The sequence below is a fragment of the Verticillium nonalfalfae genome (genome assembly GCF_003724135.2).
Source record: "Verticillium nonalfalfae strain VnAa140/NRRL 66861 chromosome Unknown scaffold_200, whole genome shotgun sequence".
In the NCBI taxonomy this organism is placed as follows: Eukaryota; Fungi; Ascomycota; class Sordariomycetes; order Glomerellales; family Plectosphaerellaceae; genus Verticillium; species Verticillium nonalfalfae.
The window spans coordinates 14,698-28,889 of record NW_021167425.1 but is presented as its reverse complement, the minus strand read 5'-3'; the positions used below and the strand labels follow the sequence as shown (position 1 = coordinate 28,889).

The 14,192-nt window shown below is 59.0% G+C and overlaps 3 protein-coding genes across 3 annotated transcripts; 2 read left to right on the top strand and 1 right to left on the bottom strand.

The window, feature by feature from the left end:
- Positions 1-4,989: 4,989 nt before the first annotated feature.
- On the top strand, positions 4,990-7,210 carry D7B24_003652 (uncharacterized protein; the record flags this gene model as incomplete). The annotated part of the gene is made up of 3 exons (XM_028637839.1): positions 4,990-5,613; positions 5,674-5,962; positions 6,015-7,210. The coding sequence occupies 3 exons, from the start codon at positions 4,990-4,992 to the stop codon at positions 7,208-7,210; spliced, it is 2,109 nt and encodes a 702-aa protein (XP_028490625.1).
- A 1,658-nt stretch (positions 7,211-8,868) lies between these two features.
- D7B24_003651 (uncharacterized protein) lies at positions 8,869-9,783 on the top strand (the record flags this gene model as incomplete). The annotated part of the gene is made up of 1 exon (XM_028637838.1): positions 8,869-9,783. The coding sequence occupies one exon, from the start codon at positions 8,869-8,871 to the stop codon at positions 9,781-9,783; it is 915 nt and encodes a 304-aa protein (XP_028490624.1).
- A 272-nt stretch (positions 9,784-10,055) lies between these two features.
- On the bottom strand, positions 10,056-13,834 carry ATAD5 (ATPase AAA domain-containing protein 5; the record flags this gene model as incomplete). The annotated part of the gene is made up of 3 exons (XM_028637837.1): positions 10,056-10,793; positions 10,846-13,711; positions 13,797-13,834. 3 exons carry the CDS (start codon positions 13,832-13,834, stop codon positions 10,056-10,058), a joined length of 3,642 nt encoding a protein of 1,213 aa, XP_028490623.1.
- Positions 13,835-14,192: the final 358 nt, after the last annotated feature.

Below are 14,192 nucleotides of genomic sequence, written 5' to 3'. Positions count from 1 at the left end.
TTCTCTCAGTTTGATGAAACCCGACCACAAAGCCACTCTGCTCCTACTACACCATGGCTGCGAACACGAGGAACCGAAGATCCGAACTACCATCACAATTCCTTGCGAGCCACGGACCGCCGAAGGTAGGATCCTCAGAAGAAAGTACTGCTGTGGGTTCCTAAAAATGCTGCTACCGATGCCAACAGCCAGCCTCTGACCGATGGCACGGTGGCGCATGAAATTTTGGGCCAATATCGACCATCGGTGCACAGTCGAGACATGACAATGCGGCCGACCACATGACTGGCCACTTATTGTTGCTTACGGTCGAACATCACACGCACAAACACACTTGAATCTGCATCCGTCGTCGCCAACACCCATGATCATCAGCCCAAACCCGGACCAACCACCAGCCGCCCGCTTACTTGCTCCCTTCCTCAGCGCCATTCAGCCGTGGCGGCCACAGTGAACGACTGTGAGCCTAAGCCTTCTTGCGAGACAGGAATGAGGCATCACCGACGGCTGTCATTGCATTGTTGCGCGGACCAAGTAACTTCAGCCGATGCCCCTTGATGCGCAAGGAAGGGATGCTCGCCCGAATGACCTCGTCATCCGCGATGAGACCATCGCGGTGGTTGCATCGGGCCTTACCCATGGATGGTCGGTCCCTTGTTAGAGGGAGGGAGCATGATGCTATCGACCCGACTGTCCGCCCGACCGCCACCACGTCGGGGGGGGAGGACCCCAAAGCAAGCAAATCCCTTGGCATTTGGTCAATCATGAGCCTTTTTCTGGTTGGGGCATTTTGCTTTTACTTTCGCACCCTCATCCTCTGGAAATTCGCATTCCGAACTCGAATGGATGCCTGCAAGGTCTTGTTTTTAGCCCCCCCCCCCCTCTCCGAAACCTGTTGGATGTTTTCGTAGAGCGCTTTCTACCACCCCCCTCTTCTGGGCCACCCATCACGAGAAACGGTGCCATCCAATTTACAGGGTTATTCAGGTCGCTTCGCAGGCGGCGGGCTCAAGACACCGCACTGGCCGTAAGCCAGCGCAGCCTGATCTACAGTTCTACACACGGACCTGCCGGACACAGGGTGCTGTGCAGCGGCGTTTCCTTCCTCAGATGTCTCCTCTCATTTTCATCCGCGAGGCGTTGGCTATCACTATTCCTCGGCCGTCAAGTCCACTCCCTTGTCTCTCCTGACCTGACAACCGCCGTTCTACCTGTGGTGACCGGGGCTCGCACCCTGCCCTCCTGCTTCCATCCCGTTTCCACTACATCACAAGTGAACAAGGAAGAGCCGGGACCAATGTCCATCAGTCAAGCCTGCACCCGCTTCGTTGAGCGTCATTTTGATTGAAGAACGGGGGGGGTTCACCAACCCCATGTCCCTAGGCCGACCCGTTCAAACCATGACACGAGGCGCGAGGCTTGGACAAATGTGACATGGACAATTCGGGGGCAAGAAAATGAAAGATGTCGACTCCTTTGTCCTATACGGACTTAGCGGTTTGTGCTCTGTTCGCCGAGCTCCCGAATCTATGTGTTTATGAAGACGATTGGTACTCATACATGCACACTTCGCAGATTGTGGTCGTTCTGCGGACAAGTCCTCTCACCTATCCGAGCCCTCGAGTGGCCACGTCGACATGGGCAGAGAGAGCTATCACCGAGAATAGGCTGCAATTAGTGACCGTGATGGATCCAGCTGGCGAGGTAGCGCAGTCAGGTTTGCAGCCAACCTGAATGGCACGATGGGTCTCTCAGACCCTCTCTGAACCCTGTGTGAGAGACCTGTCCCCCCCCGGCGGAGTGCATCAGACTCGAGACTGGCTGACCCTGAGCCCACACCCTCCACCATGAGCAGCAGGTTGTAATTGGACTGAACCATTCTTTGAATCCACCTCTCGAATGGCAGCCTCATCCGGGTACGAAGAGACCAGACTTTCCAACAGGGGCCCCTTGAGAGCCTACGGCGTCGCGTACTGGGCTGGCTGCACCAGCAGGTTGGCATGGCTGCAGTTGGATTTGCCTCGTCTCGTTTGGCATGCCGTCTCGTCTCGTATGCTGGGGCTATGTCCCTCGTGCGAGCAGGTTAGGCGAGCAGAGGATGCCAGCATGAATTTCTTCGGAGGTGACAAGGACTGGGAACACGATCACGAATGACTCTGCTTCCCTCCAGCCCTCCACATCCCGGGTCGAGATTGATTACGAAAACTGCGCAGGTTGAAGAAAAAGGTCGTCCAAGGAGCTAGCTCACTGCCGCACAGGGCGCGGGCACCGTAGGTATGCGTGGACGGCTCATCAACATCTTTGCCCTCTGTATCCATACTGTGCCATGTTGTGTGATAAGGGGTGGTCGAGGCGAACTGTATGCTGCGCGCTGTGCTTCGATCAGGTGTTTCTTCGCCTTGTTGATGAAATAGATACCTGCAACTATACCCCGGCAGAGGCGGCTTGCGAAGTGCCTTTTTCTTTCGGTCCATCTCACCTTACTCGTGGTCCCTCGCTGGCCCCTACTCCACCCTTTCCCATCCTTGTGTTCAGCAGAAACGCCCAGCAGCTCGGTCTCGATCTCCCATCGAAGACGAATCCATGCCATCCCAAGCCGCAGACGGCCCAAAGCCATTTTGTCCGCCATGGCAACGCCAGTGAGCGCCCCCGCGCGCGCGCCCGCCTGCGTCGGCGGCAGGGAGGGACGTCGATTGTCATACCCCGCTTGCACCTTGTAGCATGTAGCATGTGTGTGTATGAGAAGCGAAAGGGAGACGACTTGGCATGAACGGGCTGAATCGCAATGTAAAGTAAAATGTACTGTGCAACTTGTGGAGGGTCCATCAAAGGGCCACGCCGGCCCGCGCAAGACCTACCCTAGACATGACCAGAAATGACAATCGGGACAGATCAGGGTCGAGGGAGCCAGACGGGAGCCAGACGGGAGCCGGACGATGCACATTTCCCAGTCCAGTCGGGGGCCAGGATGGAGCCCACGATCTCTGTTGTTTGGGGGCGTCAATCGATTCCAGTATGGAAGGAAGGTGTGATTATCTTGACACTGAACACCACCGCGGGTCGTGAGCCAGTTTGTCTGTCTTAGTCAGGCAGGGAGGCGGGTAGCCAGCCAGACGGACAGCCAGCCAGCCAGCCAGCGAGTGGGAAGGGCCAGGCGACCGTCTAAGCGAAAGTGAAAGTGGTTGCAGGATAACGGGACAGTGCGGCCGACCCGACACCCTTCCCAGCTGGCGTTCGCCCCCTCATCCCATCCATCCATACACCCCGGGCGCTGGCACGAATGGGCGATACGGGCGGCGGGCTCTCGCCAGCGACCATGGACACTGCACTGTGGGTTTGCCAGTACTGTGCTGTACTTGGCCGCAGGCACCCTGTAGGAATCCGACAGGCGGGGGGCACGCGCAGCCAGAAACATGGGACATGGGACATGGACATGGGACTTGAGCAATGATGGGGAAGCGGCGCCGGCGTCCAGGCATTTTCCGACCAGTCACGCGCGGCTCCACCAACATGGATTCACAAGGCACACCTTCCACAGTCAGCCAGTCTCGCCCACGACGAGCCAGTAGGGGCGCAGGGATGGCGGCCACTAGTGGGGCATATGGAGGCAGCGAGAGGGGTGGGGGAACAAGGACCGGACCCTCCCCAGGGGGGGGGCGCAACCCAGGACAACCCGAGCCGTATGCACACCAGAGGTCCAAAGTCCAGAGCCCAGACAACCGACGACGCAACCACGACATTAAACAACACTCCACACATTTTGCCTGGTCTGGGTTTGGTGCTGGTGCTGGTGCTGGTGCTGGTGCGAGTGCGGTTCCAAGTCGTGCGGGTGTGGACTGGCCTGGACTGGGCTTGGACGGTGGCTCCTCCCTCTCTCTCTCTCTCTCTCTTGCGCGTGCACACGCTCCTTCCCTGGGCCTGTAGGTACATGCTCCTGCCTCCTGCAACTGGTTGGACCTTGCACCTGCCTTGCCTTGCCTTGTCTTTTCTTGGACGTTGAACCTTGACCTGGACATGGAAGTCACCGACCTCCGCCTCGGACTATCAAGTCTGGCCTGTCTGTTTCTGTCATCAGCGTGAGAGAACGCCAGGCGTGTCTCTTGTTTCTCTTATCCGCTTCGTCTGCCGTCGCTTGTTTGCTTTCTCCATCCCATTCGTCTCTTAATGCCAGGACGTCCCTTTTCCTTCCCTTCCATCTCGGTCCTTCCTTGGTCTCACACCCCTCCCCTGCAAAGAACCTATCTTTTGCTCGTCGTCGACCTGGCAGCGGGATCCCTTTCAAGAAGAACCGCAAGACGGAAGAGAGTGACGACAGACCTGTCCACAAGCCCGATATAGCAGCACCGACACCTGCTCTTTCCTCCGGAGCAGCCTACGCTTTCACCACCACATGGCACCTTTCGACTCCAACCACCTGATACAAACAGCTCTCTACGAATCCAACGCCTACGCCGCCTGGTGCTGAGCAACTCTCCCTCCCTCTGTTTCTGCTCGTGCCCTCTCTGCCACCTCTCCCAGCAACGCACACACGCCTCGCCATTGTCGAACTCGATCCAGCGCCGCAGCTGCCCGAACGACAAGCAGAAGCTCTGCCGCCCAGCCGAACGAACCCCTCGACAGCCTCTTCACGATACCCACCGACGCCGAGCTGCTGCGTTAGACTGTGCCATGGGCATTCGATAGAAGACGGGTCATTGAGTCACCAACGCCGTCCTGACTGGTTGCCGCCACGTCAAATTCCTCTTTGGCTCTTGTTGTTGAGCAACGGGAAGCTACCGCCGCTTCCATTGACGTCCCTCCTGTGCCATGTGCAGGCTTTAGAAGACCGTCTTCCCCCCCCCCCCTGACTTGTCTACATCGCAAACATCCTCCTCCAGTCCAAGGCTTGCTACCACGTATACTCTGAAGGCCTCCTTCGTCCATGCCGAAAATCGACCACACCATTCACCAATCCCTCTCTCTACACGACATCTTCGATCGGCCTACTAGATGTGTTCGACCGCTGTCTCCAGAGCGGCCTTTTACCCCATATCCTCTTTCAACCACCGTTCGAACGACCAGTTTTGTCACCAGGCTGCCCTGCGCCTGAGCAACCGCCCCGACTTCCGACATCCCGTCCCACAGACTAGTCAGAAGCGTGGCCTGCAGACACCCCCATCCGACGACATGACTACCACCTACCAGCCTCCCATCGTGGGCCCCTACGACAATCATGTTCTCCCCTCTTACTCCTCCACTCTCCCGCATGTACGTGGCTCTGTGCCGTCCATGAACGAAGTTTCCCGGGCGTCACAGTATCCTAGATATGCCCAGCAGCAACCGCAGCAACAGCAAGCCCAGCTGCAACAGCAACAGCAACAGCAGCAGCAACAACAACAACAACCATACGCACACGCTACAAATCTGTCCCAAAATCCTGCGTCGGGCATTTCTCAGTACTCCACCACCTCAAAACACTCCACACGTACCTCAACACCTGCTGCTGAGGGTAGCATGTCTTCACAGAACGGCAGCACCTCAAGGCGGGGCTCACAGGCCTTGATCCACCACAGCCTTCACGTGCCAAGCTGCATCAACCCCAAGGGCGGCAACCTGGCTGATTTCGCTGCGCAGGTGGGTGACCCAAAAACGACTGCGGTGTTGCGCTGGTCGACTGTGCTAATTCGAAGATAGATTACTTGCCTCTTCTGGTTCGAATCGATGGATACCCTGCGAGCTGCGGAAAATGTCAGGTCACGGCCTGCATCAGCAACAGTACCAAGGCTGACGAAGCACGCCATTCCATACCCTGCTTTCAAGAAATGGGCGTACGGCGTTCTATCGACTACTCAGGTCACGCAGAGTGTCATATTACTGGCTCTACTCTTCGTTTATAGGTTGAAGATGACTAACCCAGCGGTCAAGGGCCGCTCTGGCAGCGAATACAGGCTGCTGACGGTGGCCCTCATGTTGGGCAACAAATGTATGCATGGCCCCCCTCTGCTTTTCATACATCGGCGACTAACGCGGACTAGTTCTGGACGATAACACGTACACAAACAAGACGTGGGCCGAAGTCTCGGGCATTTCCGTCCAGGAGATTCATGTCATGGAGGTCGAGTTTCTGAGTAACATGCGGTACAGCCTCCTGGCCACCAAGGACGAGTGGGAAGACTGGTTGGCCAAGCTCGCCTGTTTTTCCGAATACTACGAGCGTGCCCTCAAGCAGCCGACGTCTCCAATCGCCATGTCATCACCGACGTCCAAGGCGCTCTTCAGTTCTCCCCTACCATCACCCACCCGGGCCGCCCAGACCACGTCGACGATCCCTGCTCTCCCCGCCTCGGCTACCCCTGTCTACCACAGCAACGTCAACCCCTCCCATGGCCAAGCGTGGCCTACTAGCTATCAGAATCCCGCCCTGTCGCCGCTGCCTGCGAACACCCACGTTAACATGATGTCGAAGAAGAGGGCACACGAGGAGGACCCGACAGAGCCGCCTGCGAAGCGCCTGAATGTGCAGTCGAATGCGATGCCCCCTGCACGACCCCCCGTCGTGGGCGAGCAACCGATACGGCTGCCAGTGCCGAATCTGTCCCTCAACACCAACACACCAACTCCAGGCTCCGTGCAATACATGACACCGACTGCCTACGCGCCTCCTTCCCACGTCTCGCTCCCACCATTGGTTCCCGGTGTACGCGCCATGTCGAGCGTCTACCCCGCAAACGGGCCTGTGCCACCAGCGCAGCTGCCACTTCCTTCGACGACCGGGTCTGTCATGCCGCAGGCTACTCTCACGCCGACGATTGGCATGCCAGTGCACCCAAGCATGAGCTATGGAACTCCGAGCCGGCGCCACAGCCCCGGCACTCTGGCGGCGTTTGGATCATCGCCTCTGGGCGACATGTACGGATCTGTCTCGGCAGTACACACGCCCATATCGCACACACCCATCTCTCACTCGCCTAGTGTCTATCTCCAACAGAGGCCCAGCCCGTATAAGCCGGTACGCCACGTCAACACACTGCTGTACCCACCTCCGTCCGCCTCTCTCCACGAGTACCACATGTCCGCGGCAGCGGCGCCACAGATGCACTATCAGCCTCTCGGCCGCCGCAACGACCTGCGAACCGGCGTCGTTCCAGAGTACATGACACTGGGCTATCGCAGTGCGCAGCCTGTGCAGCAGATGATGCCGCACGGCCAACAGGGCCACCATCTCAACTAGGTCGAGGAAGTGCCACATGGCATTTTTCTTGTCCGTTGCTACTTTTTTTTCTTTTTTTCCCCTCCAAAACAATTATGCATGGCTCGGCGTTTTTATTCTTTTCGTAGTCACATTGCTGAAACGGATGCTATGAGTCTCAGGCTTTGGCTTTGTATTTTGGGACAGGGCATGCAATGGCGAGACAAGATCATGAGTGGTCATTCTAGAGCTGCCACTCTCGGCGTTGGACACATGTATCAAGTAGGACAGAGGAAATGCAGAAGGAGGGGTCAAGAGAAGCGCCTGGGGAATGCCCACCCCGTCAAAGCGCAGGGAAACAATGTTAGATTCTTGCGCACGTCAGCGATGACAGTAGCAGCATTAGATAGCAGCACTCTGTGCCATGCAAATCAGTCAAACAAGATGATGCCCGGTGAGAACATGACGAGTACATTGTCAGTGGGCGTAGCGAACACACAAAGCAGAGAGGGAGAAAGTCAAACCAGAAGGGCAAACCAGAAGGGCAAACCAGAAGGGCGCTTTCTCTGTTGAGGTACCAGAATCGACGGCCAAGCCATGCCAAGTGAAAGCTTGTTTCCCGGCACCCATCCGATCTCCCAGGATGGCCTCCTCGTGGACTGCCTTAGAGTGGGTACGTTGGTTGCACAGCATTCTCGCAGCTCACACTGCAAAGAGCGACATCTAACAGGACGAGACGAGGGGGTCAGGCTAGGTTCGGGTTCTCACAGAGCGAATGAGAAATATCAGCGTGGCGTGCGCCGTGTGACGTTTGTGCGCCTTTTTGACGCCCCCCATCTCTCTCCCCTCTTTTCCCTCTCTCGAATAAGGCGCCGGTCGACGACAGGCTTTGTATGGTTGCCTGCAAGCCGGCTATGCATCAGATCGGAGGGGGAGAGGAATCTCTTTTGTCTGGTGCTTTATCTCTTACTTCAGGGCTGACTGTCTGCCTGACTGACGGACGGGTTTCCGGCCTGGGCTGGACTAGGCCTCCGATGTAAGCGCGGGGCTGTGCCGCTTTTGTGTTTGGTCCGCAACAGGACGACGTGCATGAGGGGTGTGTGTATCTCTCTCTCTCTCTCTTTTCTGATCTCGTCCATGAGAGCCTATGTGAGCCGAGGAAGGATGGGATGGATATAAGGCAGGTCGTTGGGGTTGTGATGAACATGTGCATTTTCCTTTGTGTCACGAGCCTCCTTGTTAGGCAGCAATTCAGTCGCAACACATTGTGCCAATGAATCTCCTTCTCTTTGGCTGACCATTTTGATGTGACAGGATCGACCACGTACGGCAAAGAGGGCACACAGCTATTCGCAGGTGTATGCCACCGATCGGGCTGGGATCGACCCGTCTCATACGAGGGCCAGCCGCAGACGAGAAGACGTGGCGGCGGGCGACGTTTCGGCCGGCTCGCCTTCTTCTTCTTTTTCTTCTTTCTTCCCATTTCTTCCCCTTTCTTCCCCATCCGCTTTTGAGCTTTTGAGGTGTGCCACCTAGGCAGACAGTCCTGGGGTGAAAGCCATAGCCACGACGATCGTTTCGGGTCAGGCCTCTCTCGCCCAAGACGACACGTACTGCGCGGCGACCTCGGTTCACATTTGGAGAGCAAAGATACGGAACGCATACGGAACGAAAGAGGGGGGGGATCAGACAAGGAAGCCATGCCGCGCCGATACGATGACTCCCTCTCGCCCTCGCCTTCTCCCTCGCCCTCTCGCGCCTCCTCCCCCCCACGCCACCGCCGCGCCCGCTCAACATCCTACTCGGACCGCCGGCGGCCGGTCTCCCGCTCGCCGTCGCTGGCGCGCCGGTCTCTCTCGGCCTCGCGCTCGCGGTCGCCGCCGAGACGCGGCGCGCACTCGCGGTCCCGCTCGCACTCGCGGTCCCACTCCCACACGTCGTCCCGCACGTCGCGCGCGACCAGGGTCAAGGACAAGATGAAGGAGAAGAAGGAGATCCCCTACGGCTTCCTCGCCGGCATCGGCGTCTCGGCGCTGCTGCTGCACAAGTACTGGCCCAAGGGCTGGGTGCACGGCGAGGAGAAGTACTGGGACAACAAGGTCGGGCGGGTCGGCGGGCGCGTCGCCGCGGTCGTCGTCGAGAGGCCGCGCGGCGTGCTCAGGGAGGGCCGCGTGCGGGCGGGGCCCGTGCTCGAGGAGATGAGGGAGGGGTGGCGCGAGGAGAGGGCGAGGGAGAAGGGGCTGGAGGTGCCGGAGCCGCCGGAGCCCGAGCCTGCGCCCGAGCGGGAGCGGGAGCGGAGGAGAGGACGGAGCGTGGGCGGAGCCCTGGACCGGGACAGGAGCAGGAGCAGGAGCAGAGTGCGGTACGGACTGGGCGTGGACGACGTGGACCATGTGTATGAGGATCCGAGACGGCCGAGGCGGTTTGCGGGCGATTACGACGACGATTGGGACCGCTTGGGACGGTATCCCGCCGAGCGGTATCCGGACGAAAGGCGCTACCCGGAAGAAAGACGGTACCCAGAAGAACGACGATACCCAGCAGAGAGGCGGTATAGTGATCACTATCGTCGATATGATGTTGAGTACGATGACAGGGCTGGCTGGAGGAGGTAAAGGAGTTGACGTTTTCACGATGTGCGTCCTTGATAACACCGGAAAAGGAACAGATACCTTGATCACCAAGTCATGAAGTTATGAAGCCAACGAGTAGCTGTCTGTTTCTCTACCTACTTACATGTACCACCATGGACGTGTTCCCCAGTTGTGCTGCCCGCTTGAAATGTGTCATGCCATGTCCCCCCAAAAATGGACCAAAATGCTCCCATGCCCGTCTCTCTTACTTACCATCTTCTGAGTCAGCCGCCGCCGCCACCAGTACGAGGCCTCTAGCCTCGCCCAGCCGTCATGGCAAACATGGCCGGTGTGACTGGGTTTGCCCACTCGAAGCTGCTCTCTACAGCTACCTGGGGGGCCTGTGTGTCCTCCTCTTCACCATCTCCCTGAGCCTCTTCCACAGCAGCCTCCGCCCACCCCTTGCCGCCGGTCCGCATCACAAAATAGGGGTTGAGCTTTGCCCCGAAGTAATGCTCCCGCCGCAGCATCGCCCCGCCGTCGAGAGCTGCCGTCCGTGTCTGCCTCAGCCTTTTGCCCGGCCGCACGCTTTCGCTGAGCAGGCTGCTGCGCTGTGTCCCCGCCATACGTCGGTCATGCGCCACAATGCCTCGAACAAAGGGCGCCACATCAAGCGTGATCAGCCGCATCGTGCGGTCGAACACGGACGGATCGAGGAAGCTCGCCGGCACGATGGAATGTCGTTCGGAGATGGCAATGGGGTCAAACGCCAGCGCCATGTCGTATCGAACGATGGGAATGTCCTCCTCCGCGGGTGCAGGCTGGCAAAGCTTCTTGATGACATCGGACGGCGTGATGCAGCCCATCGGCGCATGGTGCGTCTCTCGGCTGTCGTCCGCGAGCTGGCGCGCACCGCAACGAAGCGAGATGGCGACCGACGTGCAGAAGGGCGCGTGGTCTGTCACCAGCGGGGCTTCCAGCAGGCGCCGCCCGAGTGTGTAGTCTTCGCGAGCTTTCGCCGTGCTATCGGGCTGTGTCGCGTCCAGATTTTCCTGTTGTCTGGTCAGCTGGTGTCGTATCTGAAGGATGCCATGCTCCACGTACCTGAAGACCGACCCCGAACCGACCATCGGAGCAGAGGTCGGCGGCGCTCATCATGTCGGCAAACCGTTCGTAGACGTCAAGGGCTGCGAGCCTTTCGCTGCGGCTTGCACTGCCCATGCGTCCTGCCCAGGCAGCCTGATCCCTCGTTTCGTGCCAGTTGCTGAGGTCCATGCCGAGGCTGTCCCAGCTCTGCAGGAGCAGTTCGTCCTCTTCGCGTTGCGAAGGACCTAGCGACTCGGCGCCGGCGAAGCCCATGCCCTCCAGATATGTGCCCTGACTGACAACACGCACGACGTGGCCGTTCTCATCCTTGTCGCACCCCCTCGGCCACCGCGGATAGAACCATTCGAAGCCGCCCCGTCGGTCGCCAACGCCTAGCTGGCACCAGTAGTTGAGCTCCGTCAGAGAGGCCCGGATGTCGCCGCCCCTGGACTCGAGCAATGCCTGCACAGCTGGCCTGCGGAGGGCGTGACCCTCATTCGCCGCAATGAGTAGCATGACATCCAGTGCCAGTTCGGTCGGCGGAGGGCTGAGGCGGAATATGCCGTGTAGGTTTAGTGTCTGTATCGGGATCAGACTCTCGTCGTTGCAGGTCATGATGAACGGGCGCTTCGACTGCGCAATCAGCGTCGTGATGGTCGTCCAGAATTGCTTGTCCTCCTCGTACAACACGTCCGCCTCTTCGATGAGAATCAAAGATTGCTTCTGGGACTTGGGTTGCGTGGTCTTTGGTTTCTCCGCCTCCTCCTGCTTGTCACCAGATGGTGCTGCATTCTGCGCAGGCGCAGGCGCAGGCGCAGCAGGCGGCGGGGTTGTCGCGAGGGTTGGCGTGCTGGGTTTGGTGGGCTTGGGCTTGAAGAAGGACATGACGGTGCCTTGTTTTGCCGACTTGACATCCTTGGCTGTGGGCTCTTCTGCGTCGCCCTGCTTGCTGTCCTGATGTCGTTGCACGAGGTGATTGCGCGTCATGTCGCCCACCTTGTCCAGCACATCTTTCCCACTGCGTCGACTGCTCGAGTTGATTTCAAACACCTCGAAACCCAGCTCCTTCGCAATGGCGTAGACGGCGGCCGTCTTGCCCGACCCATGCGGTCCGCTGATGAGTGCTGCGTTGGCCACCCTCGGCATGTCCTTGCCGCTCTTGGGCATGTTCTGCATGATGGTCTGCTTCGGCGCGAGCGGGACATTGTCATCTTCGGGCTCGGTGATCTCGTCGGGGTCGTACGAAGCGTCCTCATCGCTGGAAACCACAAATCCATCCAGCTTGCCACGCTTCCGTTTCTTCTTGGGCCCGGACACGGCCGCCTTCACAGTCGCGGGTTTCTGATCCACAGTGATACCTGTGTCAACAGATTGCACCTTGAGCATCTCCAACCAGTCCCTGAGCCAGATGGCGTCCCGGCCGACTTGTAGCACCTCGGCTGCTGTTGCTGGGGCGTATTTTTGCACCCAGGCCAGGTCCTCGCATGCGGATCGATCGAACGCCGACAAACTGGTCGAGAGTGATTTGTACAGACGTGAGACTGCGGCATGCGGTGCCTGTCTCGTCGCAGTCACAATTTCGTCGTCGCTGTCGTCGTGTAGACTGCTTCTTGGCGGAAGAGGCGTCCTCAGCTCAGGTCGTATCCGTGCCTGCAGTTTGGGACCGCTTTCAACGTGCTTCCCCGGCAGCCGCAGCTCTGGTGGCGGCCTATCGAACTCTTCAGTCTGGGCGCGCAGTGCGGCTTTGATGCCCTTGATGTCCAAGGCAGCACCCAGCTGACGCACGACGGATTCGTGCGGAGGAACATTTGTCACTCTACCCTTGGCCTTCCTCGAGGAGACACCCGGGGGGCGTTGCACTGCAGTCTGAGACCAGCCATCCTCGGAAAGTCCCGTCACGTGGGCAGCGCCTTTCGCGGGCCAAGCAGGATGCGCAGCCCCTGGAACTCGGAGACCCATTGATTTGACGCCAAATTGTGGCAGGTTCGTGCGCTTGATGGGGTTCCTGGGCTTCTTGGGCGAGCAAGGGGTCGAGGAGAAGATGACCTGCCGCGGCGGGGGAGGGGCGGCTGCTTTGTTGGCAGGCGGCGCGGTTGTTTTGACAGGCTGTCCCGTCTGCGGATCCATCTTGGTCTGTCTGGCCTTTTCTGCCGCAGGCTTGGTGGATTTTCCGCGTCCTTTCTTGGGCGGTGTTTTCGTGTCTGGTATCGTTGTGGGCGGTGTTCGGAGGATCTCTTCAATCCTGCTGCCGATCCGCTGGCGGCTTTCGGGGTCTTGGCCAAAGGGTATCGCCACGATGAAGGATGCCTGCTTGCCCTTTGTGGTTTTAGACCTGCCTCCCGTCGGGGTCGTCGTTTTTGGCTTTGGTGGCGACCCGATGGTGCCTGTCTTGGGATTGAACTTCAGGACGCGCTTGGGCTTTGCCTCGTCTTGCAGAGGCTGCGATGGTTCGGCATCGGCTGCACTGGTGTTTGGTACAGCCACGTCGGCGAGCGGGCGTTCGCTTGCGGCCTGGGGGGTTGCCGGGCCCGTCGAAATGGACGGGGTGTCGGGTTCGTTCGCCCCGAGAGGACTGGACTTCGAGAGCGCCTCGATGATGGAAGGTCCGCTGGTCACTTGTTTCCGTGGGTTGCGGCGCTTTTTAGTGGTTGGCGTATTGGTGTCTTCGAGAGGGTCGGGATCGATCTTTCGTCGTTTCGGCGTCGGCCCATCATGGTCAGCGCCGGGCAAGGCGCCGACCTCTGCTGCTGGGTGTTCGCTGTTCGAGGCCTCCGAGGAGGGAGTGGGTCTGTCGGACCCGGGGGTGAAAAATGGATGAAGCTTCTTGGGGTCGGCGAAGGCTTCGGGGGCCATGTTGGCCACGAGGGTTCCCATGGGCGTCAATCTGTACATGGTCATGACACAATCAGCGCCGCTCTTCCTGTATGTATGCACTCGGCCGGGACGCGTACACGAGTCGATGCTAGTACTGCCGGAGCAGTGCTGGAGGTTCGAGCAATGCTGGCATTGGTGAGGTCTTGCAGGAACGAAGGAACAAACAGCTGGGTGTCGGGAGGATGGTCTAGGGTCTCCGCTGTACGGGCACACGGGTGCGGGATGAAGTATGGCCAAGTTGGAGGGCACGCTTGACGGTGGTGGTTGACGTGGTGGAGGTGGTGGTGGAGGTGGTCATGTCGATTCGAAGTCCCTGGTCGAGAGAGAGTGTTGGCAGGGGACGAAGTCGCGTCGAGCGCGACGTCCATGTGGAGCGCGTCTGCCCAGTGCACTTTACCAGATCTTATCGTTATCGGTGGCACGGTCTGTTGGTCTGTGACGCTCCCCAACCCCTCGTCCACGTCCGGTCAAGGAGGGGAAGGGACATGATG